Below are 13,768 nucleotides of genomic sequence, written 5' to 3'. Positions count from 1 at the left end.
AGAGCCATGCGGGCCAGGGACTACCGCGTTGGACAGGGTGGGGCTCTGAGACCTACAGAGCCCACGAACCTTCCATTCAGGGGGAATTCTAATGCCTCGTCGAATTCCTCCCAGCCCACTCTCAGGGCCTTGCGCTCGCGGCCTCCAGGCTCCGCAGGGTGTCCCGGCGGGACTGGACCCGCTCCCCGCTGCGCTCTTCTCCGTCGGGGACATTTTCCCCTGCCCCTTCCGGGACCTGGCAGAGCCCAGCGTGGCCCAGCGGCCAGGGGGCGGGGCGGACGACCGGGGGGCGGGGCGGACAGCCGGGCCCCGCCTCCCTGCCGCGCCGCGGGCCGCCGGGCCTCCTCCGCCACCGAGAGCGCCGCCGCCGCCGCCGCCCGGGAGCCGGGCCGGGCCGCGCCGCCATCATGCTGAGCCGGCTCGGGGCGCTGCTGCAGGAGGCCGTGGGGGCGGTGAGGCGGGGCACGCCATGCAGGCCGGGCGGGCGCTGCGCGGGTTAGGCCGGAGGGGCGGGCGCGGAGCCGGGCAGCCACGGGCGGGCGGGCGCCCTCGGGCGGGGGACCCCGGGCCGCTGCGCCCCTTCCCGGGCCTCCCGCGCCCGGCCGCGCCCCTCCCGCGCAGCGCACCCCGCTTCCTCCCGCTGTGCCCCTAGATTCCCCCCAGACCGCACCCCTTCCCCGAGCCCGCTGTCCAGGTTGCTTCCGGTTTGTGGTTCCTGCGCCCCGGAGTCGCTCCGGGTTCCTGAACTCTTCTCTGCCAAAGCGCTCCCTTGTCACCCAATAGTTTCCTCCCCGTCCCCTCCCCCAGCCTCTGGTAGCTCCCTCCTTCCCTTTGCTCCTCCCTTCCTCGTCACCTGGGCTTAAAAAACAGCTGCCCCTTCCCCTGGTTCTGAGCTCCCAAACAGCCCCGAGCCTTGCTCGGTGCGGGGCGCCCTCCCTCTCGCGTCCTGGCCGGACGGGCCACGTCCCGGGAAGGGGGAAGGCCCGGGGCACGGGCGGGTGGGCGTCTAGGCGGGGGAGATAGCCTCCCGCTGGGTGCAAATGAGTGTCCCGCTGGTATCTCTCTGTCAGAGCCAAACTGACCTGGAGGCAGGGAGAGGCCAGCCCGTGGTGAGGCCTGGGCGGCTGTGTCGGGAAGAGTATGTTGATTTGTCATATTCCATCAGAGTTTGTGTTTTTGCTGTTCTCCGTTGGGGCTGAGGGCTGCGGTCCCAGGCAGCCCATTTTATTCAAGGAGGTAAAAGTGCAGTTTAGGTAGGGTGGGGGATATGTCCTCTATTTAAAGCATCGCAGAAGAGAAGCTGTCTGAAAAGTTAATTCTTTTGTGTATAGTATAAACCCACCTCCTAATTTATGAGTTGAGTGTTATCAGATTTTCTCAGGAGAAACAACCTGGGCTTTCACCCCACCCCACCCCCAAATCAGAGTTCATTGTGACAGAGAACAGACTCAGCCTTAAGCAACCTTGTAAAGAACGTAAAAACTGCCCCTCTGCCTCTTCACCTTCCCCCAGCCCTGCTGTCACCCCTGGCCCAGGGCCTTGGGGCATCCAGGCAGGGGGAGGTTCCAAAATGATCTCTCCTTTCCCTCCTCTCTGTCCCCAGACAGTGATCTGATAAACTAATTCATACCTCTGGGGAATGCTGCATTTAGGGACAGGCAGGCCAGATAGTTCCTCAATCCTGAAGAGTGAATTTCTGATGCGTCCAATGCAGGAAGTCCAGGCAGGAGGAGACGTTGGCAGTAGAGGGAGATGTTTTTAGGCAGGTGATCGTGGGCCCCTCAGCATACAGCACACAGACCATGTCCCGGAAGTGTGGCTGGCCCTGTGTGAGCAGGGAGATGGGATCTCGGGTCTTTCCCCAGGCTGGGTCACCAAGTACACCGTGACCCCAGCAAGTCCACTGGCTCCTCGTTAGGGAGGAAGAGTGTGCTTTCCTGCCCTCTTCTGTCCAAACAGACTGAGAATCCTGGCACCTTTTTTAAGAAATCATACTATCTTTAAAGAGAAATCGTTTGGTGCAATTTCTCTGATTTGCAGTTATAGTAGCTGGGCATAGAGTGAGGTAAAGGTGAGTCCCTTATGAAATCAGCTCTCTAACAGCCTGTGGCGGCCAACTAGCCTTTCTCCTGTGTCTCCTGTTCTTACTGGAGTATTCGTTTTGGTTAAAGTCGCAGCTCAAGGTTTTTGGAGACCATAAACCAATTTCGAGGCTAGGTAAGACCCCATGGCAGAAATTGCAAGATAAGTGCAGTGCTGGCCAAGGGTCAGAGGGTTTTCCAAGACAAATGTCTTCAGGAGTTTGCTGAGATAGTTGGAAAATCTTAATGAGTCTTCACTATGTGCAGGCAGAGATATAAAACACAGACCCGACCCCCCACCGCCCGCCCTCAGGGAGCTCACAGTCTAGCAGAAGAGGCTACTGCTTAGCCCAACAATAGCAGTATCACCTGGAATGTAATAAGAGGTGGTTAATCCATGTGAATGGAATATTTGGAATGACTGTGGGCAGTGCCACTTTGGGAAGGGTTGTGGCCCTTATAACTAAGTTTGAAAGAAGGCAAGATTGCCTACAGCCACTCCTCCCCTGCCACCATGACCTTCTAAGCATTCTTCCTGTCTCTGTCTCCTCTGCTACCCTCTGACTGCCAGATGAATTTCCCTAAAGCACTGCCCAGCAGGTGTCACTGACCTGCTCCCTGCTGCCTGCAAAAAACTGTGGAGACTTGGCTTGTCACTGGAGGCCCCACAAACTTGTCAACCCATCCTTTCCCCAGACACACCTTGCAGAGTTCCTTCTGGTGTGGAATGTCTTCCTTCTCTTCTTGAAATCTGACCCAGTTCTTCAAGTTTTAGTTCAGACGTGACTTCAGTAAAGTCTTCCCTGTTCCAGCCTGTTAAAGGTGACTGCTCTTTTCTGAGAGGTCGCTTTCTACTCTCCTGCAGCCTCACACTACCCCCTTGGAGTTCATTTAGTGATGTGGTGCAGTTATATATCCTCTCCCCCACGGCCCATTTCCATAGCATCCCGCGTAGCGTCTTGCACGTAGTAGGTGCCACGGGAGTGACCTGATGAGTAGATGCTGAGCTCTGTGGCCCAGTAAAGTGCGGGGTCAGTGGGGGATGTGGCAGGCAAGACCCCTGGAGAGGGCTTGCTGGAGCTGCTGGCCCCTCGCCGGACTTCACTGGGGCCTCAGGATCTAGACAAGTTAGGGCACTACAGGGCCCCCTGCGCAGAGGAGTCCCAAGCAAGGAGCTAGAAATAGAAATGAGCACCTGTGAGTTGAGACGATTTGATTAGGCATTTTTCTCCTGCAAATATTTACTCTGCAAGGAAAGAGAAGGCATGGCTTTTTTTTTTTCCCAGAGAAGTTTTCAGGGCAAGTGATTGTTCTCAGATCAAGGCCAGTTCCAGCCAGTGCGGAGGCTGACGGAGCACTTAGAAAAAGTGGGGAGGTTAGGGGCCGGCTCAGATCAGAATCAGCGTTGTCCAGGCCGACAGAAGGAGCCAGCAGAGGAGGTGGCAGGAGCAGCGCTGGCCAAGTAGGAGTAAAGGCTGCGCAGCCCGGGGCCTCGGACACCAGGTGAAAGCACATTACAAGTAAAGCACTTTCTCCGCGTCGTGCGGACGTTACCCATCCTGGCCTTGAGCTCAGGTTTTCGTAGACTCCGAGGTTGAGAGGGACCAGAGAGCTGGGTCTCTGCCCTGCCTTCGATCTGTATCGTTTCATTGTGTTGGTCTTTTGGGGGTGCTCTCCTGTGTTCCTGTATGTGCCTCGATTGTGGCATAACCACGTCGTATTGAAATGATCTATTTCTGTGTCTGTTTCCCCCACTAATATTCTTAGCTCCTCCGGGACAGGATCATAACAATGACATGTGGCGGGAAAACAGCATTTCCAGGAGGGAGGGGTGTCTAGGGAGAGGTGCCAGGAGATCCTTGGTGACATATGGAGACAGTGCCAATGTGTCCTGGGGAACATGTGTTACTCTTCCCTTTGAAAACCAGGGAGCACAGTGACTCCCCCAGGGCGTAGCACTGACCTGACACTTGGCAGACACGTGGAATGTCTGTTCCCACGAGGACCGGTGGCAGCGGGCTCCATGGTCACTGTAGCCCCCCTGAGGTTGTGTCTCTGCTCTCTCTGCAGCGGGAGCCCAGCATTGACCTGCTGCAGGCCTTCGTGGAGCACTGGAAAGGCATCACACAGTACTACATCGAAAGCACAGGTGGGGCCGGGTCCTCCCCAGCCCAGGGACCCTGGAGGGGGTGGGGAGGAAGGGTGTGATGTCCTGGGAAGGTGACACTCAGTGTCCAGGAGTTCAAGGTTGGGGCTGAGCTCATGGAGACAGGGAGTCAGGTGGGAGGAAGACCTAGAGGTCTGGCCACCTTTGTTCCTAATTGCTGAGTTTCTGGCCCCACCCTGACCTTTTGAGGGCGGGGCTGTGTAAGGGAGGAGTGGGCACAGGAGGTTGGGGGTCTCACTGGCCTGACTCAGCAGGGCAGAGGTGGCTCTGCTTGTCCCAGCTTCCAGCCTCCATGCCTTCACTCCCCAAATGTTTGTGCCTAGGGTTTACTGATTAAAAGGAAAATTTAACAAATTCCCCTTTTCCTTGAACCAACTTAGAGGCATTTCCCTCGTAGAGATCTGGGGTAGGAAGAGAACTAAAACCAGGGTGTGCAACATGCCTGGGTCCTTTTCCCCAAGCTGACACCCCAGAGAGCCAAAGCCTCGGGTCTTCTGGGCCCATCAGGATGCTCGCTGCAGGGGCAGAATCTGATTGGCTGCTTTGTAGGCAGTGTGCCAGCATTTGTGGATACAGGCGGGTTGCCAGGTAACCGCATCCTGCATCCCTGGCTTCCCACTTCCTGGAGTCCAGACTGGGGTTTGCTCCCAGCCTACCCTTTGCTAAAGGCTGTATCTCCAGCTTGAGCCAGTCCAAGAAATTAAAAAGTGACCTTTGGACACTCTGAGGGACCCTCTGAGAGTTCTGTTAGAGCAGGTTTCTGGGTCTTGGCGTGGTTGACGTTCGGACTGGATCTTTGTCGTGGGAGACTGTCCTGTGCGGTGTGCTCTGTTAGCAGCAGTTCTGGCCTCTACCCACTAGGTGGCAGTAGCGCCTCCCTCAATTATGACAACCGTAAATATTTCCAGACGTTGCCTAATGTTCCCTGGGGGGCAAAATTGCCGCCCCCCCCCCAGTTGAGAACCACCCATTTAGATTAAAGATTTCTCGCCAGAGAGTCTCAGTCTACCAGGAGAGTAGGACGAGATCCAGAACTGATTCAGATCCACATGGGGCTTCGCCTGGATCTAATCCTTTACTTTCCAGAATGATCCCCTGACCAGAGGTGTCGGAAGTGGGGGAGGTAGGCCACCTTGCCCGAGCACCTATGCCTTAGAGAAAAGCTAGGGGTGCTCCAAGGCCAGTCCCAAAGCACCAGAAGTTTGATTAAGGAACACACTGTACCCCGAGACTGACTACAACAGCCCCACGAGCCCTATCAGGGCCTGGGCACGGGCGAGCAGGTTTGGGTCAGAACTGGGGGTGGTGCACCGATTCTTTTTCTGCTTTGTGAAAAAACAGAGTAGTGCCTGTTTTTCTGTGTGTTAAGAGGACCTATGCCGGCTCCAGGGGTTCCCTCTCAGGCAGCTGCTGGATCCGGCTCCTGAGTGACTCGCCAGACCCCCGGGCTGCGGGACAGACGCTGCTGCCCTCTGCACTCATTCTCAGAGGGCTGCGTCCTGGGCCGCATCCCAGAGGACATTTGTGTTTTTAAATACGGAGGCACCCACCGTAGACTGCTGTTCCCTGGCTGCCCTCAGCCCCTCCACCCGTCTCCCAAACCGGCCTTCTCCTCTCTGGGCGTTGGCAGGAGGGTGCAGCGTTCAAGCCGGGATGTCCCCGCTTGGCCTGCTCACACTCGCCTCCTGACTCCCGCCCAGATGAGAACACCCCGGCCAAGAAAACGGATATTCCCTGGCGTCTGAAGCAGATGCTGGACATCCTGGTGTACGAGGAGAGGCAGCAGGCGGCGGCGGGCGAGGCGGGGCCCTGCCTGGAGTACCTGCTGCAGCACAAGATCCTGGAGACCCTGTGCACGCTGGGCAAGGCCGAGGTGGGCAGGCCGAGGCGGCCCCCGGAACCTTCCGGCAGGGACCCTGGATCCCGGGCTCATCTACCTGTGCACCTCCCAGTGCTGACACCAAGGGAGGGGGCCAGACGGGGGACAGGGGATGTGGCTGTCTGCCTTAGAGCAGCCCACCGCCTCCCAGGGGAATTCACTGCCACGTGCCACACTGTATTCTAGACGTGGGGGATGTGGCCCCAAGAATCCTGGCGGGGAGGGGCAGGATCATTGGGTAGTATGTTCCGTGCTGACCCGGAAATGGGGGAAAATGAGGCAGGAAGGGGTTTGGGAGCACCAGGAAGGCCAGTATCCAGCACCGTGGCGAGGGGAGGAGGCCTTGTGGGGGAGGTGCCCCCAGCGCTAGTGGAGGGGACCTGAGCCAGGTGGAGTGTCCCGGGCGGTGGCCAGGGCCCGGCCCGCTGACGAGGCCTCTGCTCCCCGACCGCAGTACCCGCCCGGCATGCGGCAGCAGGTGTTCCAGTTCTTCAGCAGAGTGCTGGCCCAGGTGCAGCACCCGCTGCTGCACTACCTCAGCGTCCACCGGCCCGTGCAGGTGAGGCCCGGGAGCCGGCAGTGCCCGGGCATGAGCCCACCCCCCCACTCCCTGCCGCCCCATTCCCCTCCATTTGTATCCTGCTCCCCTTCCAGAAACTTCTCCGCCTTGGTGGGACGATTCCTGGGTCCCTAACAGAAAAGGAGGAGGTGCAGTTCACCACTGTCCTCTGCTCCAAGATCCAGCAGGACCCGGAGCTGCTCGCCTACATCCTGGAAGTGAGCGCGCCCCTCGGGAATGGGGAGGGGCGGGACCCCAGGGGCGAGCAGGAGGCGCTTAGACAGCCCAGCCGGCCCACCCACCTCGCATTCCTGACGGGGCCCTGGGGAATGGTGTCCACCGTGACCTGGCCTCATCCCACCGTCCCCCCAGGGTAAAAAGACCGTAGGTAGGAAGAAGGCACCCAGAGACTCCACCGCCCTGCCGAGGGACACAGCCAGCCACAGGGACAAAGACCACTCCCACAGCAGTGCTCCTGCCAGGAGTCCCCAACTGGACGGGGAGCTCTCTGGGGCCCAGGCCTCAAACAGCCACCTGCCTGCTGAGACCGAGGAGCCAGACTGTGGGACCGGGGAAAGCAACCTGATCACCTCCCTGCTTGGGCTGTGCAAGAGCAAGGTGCCGGCTGCAGAGGGGAGAGGCTGGGCGCCCGGGAAGGGTGGGGCGGTCACTGGGAGGCTACTGAGGGCTCCGATGCATGTTCCTGAAGTCAGACCCTGTTCCCTAGAAGAGTCGGGTGGCGCTGAAGGCCCAGGAGAACCTGCTGCTCCTGGTAAGCGTGGCCTCCCAGGCGGCTGCCACCTACCTGGTGCAGAGCAGCCCCTGTTGTCCTGCGATCGCCGAGCACCTGTGCCAGCTGTACCGGTCCCTGCCTGCCTTCCTCGACCCTGCAGACATTGCCGCCCTGGAGGGCATCAGCTGGAGGTGGGTCCTTAGCCAGGGAGGTGGGCAGCATCCTCGGTGGCAGGAAGCCCTGCCTGTCTCCTGGTGGCCAGCTCCCCTGGTGTTCCAGGTGGGCTTGGGACCCCTGCTGGCCGCCCTCTTCCTGAGGTTGCAGCTGATCCCCAAGGGCCTCTTGCCCTCCAGGCAAGCATCCCTCTTGCTGTCTCTGACCCACAAAGCCCCCAAGAGAACTGACCCCCAGCCACGGAAGTTCCATGGGAGAGGACGGGAGGGCCCCACTTCCAGGACATCCTTGAGGAAGACCTCGAAGCCCCTCCCTCCCTCTCCCTGCAGGTTACCCAGCGCCCCGTCTGATGAGGGCTCCTTCCCTGGCAAGGAGGCCTTGGCTGCCTTCCTGGGCTGGTTTGATTACTGCGACCACCTTATCACAGAGGCACACACGGTGAGCGGAGCGGGTGTGGACGGGGCTCTCGCGCTGCTCCCACGCTGTCTTGTCTCGGGGAAGCTGGGAAATGTGGGGAGCCAAGCAGCACCCCGGGTTAGCTGGGCCCCTCTGTTGGGTCAGGCCCTGTGCAAGGACACGGTTATTTCTCAGCGGAAGACCGTGATGAGTATAAAATGCGTCGCTGACATGCTTTCTGGCACCTAGGTGGTGGCGGACGCCCTGGCGAAGGCTGTGGCTGAGAAGCTGTTTGTGGAGACCCTGCAGCCCCAGATCCTGCAGGTGTAAGCGTGTGTCCCCTTCCCTTAGGTGTGGCCGTGGTCTGGATCAAACTGCCTACCCCTCCAAGCCCCTTCCTGTCCCTGAGGCCGGGGACCTCCTTGTCCAGAGTCACATCTGTGGACTCCACTGGTAACGTTTGCCGGGCCCACCCCCTGCCATGCACAAGGCTCTGAGCCACTCAGGCTAAGCAAAGGCCTCCCACCCTGCAGGACCTCAGTAGGGACAGGGAAGTGACCGGAGACACACTAGCCAAAGATGTAAGGAAACCAGGAGAGGGCTCTGCCACCCGCCATCACCTACTGCCCGCTTCTTCTCTGCTGTCCCCACTTGGCTCTGAGCGCCGGGCCAGACTCAGGTGCCCTCTCCCCGTCCCGCAGGTCTGAGCAGAGCATCCTCACCTCCACCGCCCTCCTCACGGCCATGCTGCGCCAGCTCCGCTCCCCCGCGCTGCTGAGAGAGGCCGTGGCTTTCCTCCTGGGCACGGACCCACAGCCTGAAGGCCCCGAGGACAACCCCCGCATCCTGTGTGCCCACCTCATCGGGCACTGCGACCACCTCTCGGACGAGGTGCGGCGGGAGGGGCCTCCCTCTCTGCTCACCCCCCACCTTCACCAAAGGGATTTCCAGAACGCTTCCTCCCATTCTCATTAGCTCTCCCAGGTGATTCCACCGCTGAGGCGCTGAACCCCCAAAACAGTGACACAGGGATCGGTAGCCAGGCTGTTTTTGTCACACGTTTATTTTCTGTGATCGCATCCTTTGTGTGGCACTTGGTACTTTGCAAACTGCATTTATATTCACTTGGCTTGTGTGAGGCTCACAACCACTCTGTGAGGGGAGTGAGGCTGATTGTCCCATTTTTCAGACATGGAAACTGAGGCACAGGAAGCCAGTCATGCGGCGGGGACCACCCCAGCTTCCCGGTTCCTAGGCCAACACCCACCCACTCTCCCGAGGCTGCCACCTTCACCCCCGGCCGAGGGAGGCCTTGTCTTGCCCGGGGCAGCAGGCCCAGGGTCCCCTGGGGGCTGGGTGGGACCGGGCCATCCTGCTGACCTGCGTCTGGCCGCAGATCAGCATCGCCACGCTGCGGCTGTTCGAGGAGCTGCTCCAGAAGCCCCACGAGTGGATCCTCCGCAGCCTGATCCTGCGCCACCTCGAGGGCCGCCCGTACGTGGCCCGGGGCTCACCTGAGCCCGAGAGCTACGAGGACACCCTGTAAGTGAAACCCGGGCCACATCGGACCCAGTCCAGCCCCGAGCACACCCACACTCCTCGTGGGCTTTCATTCATTCACTGGCGCTGCGCTGGTCTGCCCTGGCCACAGGGATCTGGAGGAAGACCCCTACTTCACCGACGGCTTCCTCGGGTCCGGCCTGCAGCCCTCCGCGAAGCCTCGCCCAGCGCCTGCCCCCAGCGCAGACGGCAAAACTGCAGTGACGGAGATCGTGAACAGGTGGGCAGCAGGCTAGGCAGTCGCAGCCGCTTGAGTTTGTTCTGTCTTGGGCCACAGCCCTGATGGGGTCCGGCCGGGGTGGGAGACAGGTCCAGCAAGCAGGGGAGCCCAGGGGGCGCAACTCCACACCCGGCCTCCTGTCTCTCAGCTTCCTCTGCCTGGTCCCCGAGGAAGCCAAGACCTCAGCTTTCCTGGAGGAGACAGGCTACGACACATACGTCCACGATGCCTATGGCCTGGTGAGTGTCGCCGCTGCCAGCTCCCATTTCTTGTGTTGATAAACACCATGTTTGATTTCCTGTCCGAGGACCCCTGAGCCCATCCCTCCTGCACAGGGTCCCCCCCATCTGCTGTCTCCTCCTGACCGCTCGGCCTGCTTCCCCCTCCCCTCCTGTCTCAGTTCCAGGAGTGCAGCTCCCGCGTGGCCTCCTGGGGCTGGCCTCTGGGTCCCACACCCCTGGACCCCCACGAGCCTGAACGGCCTTTCTTCGAGGGCCACTTTCTCCGAGTGCTGTTTGACCGCATGTCCCGGATTTTGGATCAGGTAGCCAGCAGGGCCCCCAGGAGGACTCCAGGCTGGTGCCTTTGGAGTCCTTCGGGAGAGCAGGGCTGGCCACGGGGTTGACCCCTCCTCGGTTCTCCAGCCCCACGATGGCCCCCACCCCCCTTCCCCAGGCGGGAAGCCCCGTCTCGCCTCTGCTCCACACGCCCTAACACGTTCTGGCCCTCAGCCCCATGGAATCCATGACACACACACGTCACGTGAGTCTCCCACCCCCGCACACGTTCACACCGGCTAGGCGCCTTGCTGGGGGAGTACGAAAATGCTCCCACCCCTGCTAGCCCTCGGCTTTGTCCACCGTGTTCCCTACAGCCGTACAGCCTGAACCTGCAGGTGACCTCAGTCCTGTCCCGGCTCGCCCTCTTCCCCCACCCCCACATCCACGAGTACCTCCTGGATCCCTACGTCAGCCTGGCCCCCGGCTGCAGGAGCCTGTTTTCTGTGCTCGTCAGGGTGAGGGCGCCTGGGCCCCAGGGACTGGGCCCCGTGGGGACGGTGGGGGCGCAGGAAGGAAGGGGCACAGGGCAGGGTGGTTGGGGGCTGGAGGAGTGGGCATCCTTGCCCATGCCAGGGAAACCGCAGATCCCCACCCGCCACGGCGTGGCAGGGCCAGGGTACCCTGATGGAGCGTCTCTGGCCCCTTCTCAGTCCTCCGTGGTTCCCATTCTAGGTGATCGGGGACTTGATGCAGAGGATTCAGAGGGTCCCCCAGTTCCCAGGCAAACTGCTCCTGGTGCGCAAGCAGCTGATGGGCCAGGTCCCCGGGGAGCAGTAAGTTCCGAGGGGAGTGGGTGCCAGGAGAAGCCCTGGGGTGGGCAGGCAGAAAGTGCCTCTGGCTGGGGAGGTGTCCAGCCACTGGGTCCAGCCTTGCGGACACTGGGCTGTCACTCTGGGCACACTCCCACCACCTCCCAGCTGTGGCCCCTGTGCTGTGCCCCCCAGGCTGGACCACCAGACCCTCCTTCAGGGCGTGGTGGTGCTGGAAGAATTCTGCAAGGAGCTGGCCGCCATCGCTTTCGTCAAGTTTCCCCCACGTGGTCCTCACCTGAACCTGTCCCCACCCCCGGAAGGGCAAGTCTGAGCCAGGAGCAGGACGGCGGTAGACTCCTGTCCACACCTCTGGCCCAGAGCTGCCTCCCGCCTGGCACTGCCGCCGCACCCTCCTCCCCGGGGCTCCGGCTCCCAGGCTCGCTCACGGAGACCTGGAATTGTCGACCGCGCCGGCCCGGGTTTGGTGTGGTTTCAGGGAGTGGGCCTCCAAGGTACCAGGTGCCCGGGAGCCAAAGAGATGGCTCCCCAGGCAGCATGGTGTCCTCGAGGCCTTCTCGGAGGAGCTGGGTGGTGGCCAGGTGAGCGCCCAGACCCTCACGTGCTGTGTGCCTGTGCCCCTCTGTACTGGCCCTTTATGGCCAGGGCCAAGACCTGTGACTCGATTCCAGGGCAAGAGGGGGAGTGAGCTGACGGCTCCAAGGCGGGTCGGAACCCCGGCCAGAGAGATGGGGCCAGGAGCCCTGTCTGTCACATTAGGAACCATGGAAGCTGCTGAGACTTGACGTTTTTTCCCTGCCTTCTTGACTTGGCCCGTGGAGATGGCGCAGTGAAGGGGACAATCGGGGAAGCCCCTCTTCCTGCTCTGCCTCCTGGAGACTGTTGCAAATTCCCAGCCGCCTCATGGCAAGTGGCCAAAGCATGCTCCGCGCCCAGGCGGGGGCAGCTGCTAATGAGAACCTTGCTGCAGCTGCAGCCAGGGTGGGAGGGGGCCTGGGGAGCAGGGTGCCAGGCTACAGCTCCAGCTGGTTTCTCTCTGGCGCCTTCTGAACCCATCTCGGCAGGTCCACAACGCCTGGGCAGAGAGGTCAGAGACCAGGGGAGGCCGGGCCTTGCCCTCTGCCTCCTGCCCAGCGCCCAGCGTTCTCGAGGCTGCCCTTCCAGGGGAGCGAGGGAGCTTGGGGTCCAGACCAGGGCAGGCTGCCCCCGACTCCAGGCCCTGAGGCCTGGCGGGGAGGGGCCGAGGCACAGGCAGCCAGTTCTGGTGTTGTTCTCCCTGCGTGCCCTCCGTGGCAGGGGCTGCCACCCCACCCGGCCTGAATCTGTCTCGACCTGCAGGAGCACACGGGTAGCGCCAGCCATTACCTCACAGCGGGACTGCAGTTGCTGGCTTCGCTCCTGGGCAAGGAGGAGCAGGCCAGAGCCCCTTTCGCTTCCTTTTCCTGCCCATGCGGCTTCTAGAAGCCGGGCGCAGGTTGCCAAGAGGTGACATGAAAGAGGAGGAAACTCGGTGACCTCTGCCTCTCCCGCATTCCTCCCAGCGGGGGCGGACATCGCTGCTGCTCGCAAGAACACCGTGCGCATGTGCGTGCGCGCACGTGGCTGTCGGTCTGGACAGGGGAGCAGAGCTCCGTGGGTGAATTGCGTCTGGGCACTCACATTCGTAAAACATTCGAGGGTCTGGAAGTCGCAGACCCTCCTCTTTCCTCAGCGCACTTTGGTGTTTGCACGGTGTCTTCCCCAGACGGCACAGCAATAAATGGTGTGATTGTGTGGACACGGTGGCTCTGTTCTCCATGCTTTGTGTCCTGCTGCCCAGGGCTCCACTGCTAATTTGGGCCCATCTTCCTCCCCGAGGAAGACAAATTAAGTTCTTTTTCCAGCACTGGAGGGGGGTGGTGGTAAACAGACAGGCTCTGGCAGTGCAAGTCTGACGTTCCTCAGCGCCTGCCAGGAACCAGACTCTTGGCGGAGCAACGCGGTTTCTGCTCGGCTCACCTACAGCCGGGCGCCCGCTAGCCTTGGACACGCCAGGAGGGGACGGCCCATGTGGCAGCGTCTGTGTGCACGTCTCTTTTTACGTGTTTATGTTGCATGTTGTACGACTTGACTTGTGAACAGTGGGCCTGATGTTGAACAGACTTTGTCCTTGGATGTGTGTGGAGGGGTGGCGGCATACTCCGAGGAGGTCACCCGGAGGGCTCCGGGGCAGGCCAAGCTGTGAAACTGGAGAACGGGCCAGCCTGTGGCTCTCAGCTCATGCATGTTGGGGTCACTGGGTTGCTTTTTAAAATACCAGTGCCCAACTCCGCCATTTAAATCTGTGTCACTCAGGGTGGGTGCAGAGCTAATACTAAAGCTCCCAGGTCATCCTAATGTGCACCAGGGTTGGAAACTTCTAGTGGGAGCGAGTATCATTGCCCATCTGAGCGGATATGGACCAGAAGGTCCCGCAGACAGAAGTGAACCGAATAAAAGGGTTTGGTTCCATCATTTGCAAGATGTTTGTCCTCAGAGGGGACGAGGGTTCCTGCCACCGTCCAGGGGCCAGCAAGACAAGGTGGCAGCCAAGAGGCAGGGAGGGGGCTGGGAAGGGGCCCTGCAGGCCTGGAGTGTAGTCCCTGTAGCAGGCAAGCCACCCAAGTGTTTCCCTGCGCAGAATCAGAAAT

The 13,768-nt window shown here is 60.8% G+C and overlaps 1 protein-coding gene across 6 annotated transcripts; it reads left to right on the top strand.

Moving 5' to 3' along the window:
• The first annotated feature begins 311 nt into the window (after positions 1-311).
• FHIP2B (FHF complex subunit HOOK interacting protein 2B) lies at positions 312-13,250 on the top strand. Of its 6 annotated transcripts, none has more exons than XR_011235232.1 (18): positions 312-452; positions 4,152-4,230; positions 5,949-6,121; positions 6,582-6,686; positions 6,782-6,904; positions 7,059-7,304; positions 7,417-7,610; positions 7,923-8,031; positions 8,239-8,315; positions 8,691-8,880; positions 9,386-9,531; positions 9,641-9,769; positions 9,918-10,008; positions 10,170-10,313; positions 10,644-10,784; positions 11,002-11,102; positions 11,274-11,680; positions 12,438-12,876. XR_011235232.1 is itself a non-coding variant. In XM_069484870.1 (17 exons), exons 1-17 carry the CDS (start codon positions 408-410, stop codon positions 11,410-11,412), a joined length of 2,232 nt encoding a protein of 743 aa, XP_069340971.1. In that variant the 5' UTR covers positions 312-407; the 3' UTR covers positions 11,413-13,250. The 6 variants fall into 6 exon arrangements, 3 of the variants coding, with proteins under 3 accessions (XP_069340971.1, XP_069340970.1, XP_069340972.1); XR_011235231.1 differs by having other exon boundaries at positions 7,414-7,610; positions 12,561-12,876; XR_011235230.1 differs by having other exon boundaries at positions 7,414-7,610.
• The last annotated feature ends 518 nt before the right edge of the window (positions 13,251-13,768 follow it).

This window comes from Eulemur rufifrons, chromosome 12, assembly GCF_041146395.1.
Source record: "Eulemur rufifrons isolate Redbay chromosome 12, OSU_ERuf_1, whole genome shotgun sequence".
NCBI classification, from domain to species: Eukaryota; Metazoa; Chordata; class Mammalia; order Primates; family Lemuridae; genus Eulemur; species Eulemur rufifrons.
This window is presented reverse-complemented; position numbering and strand designations above follow the sequence as displayed.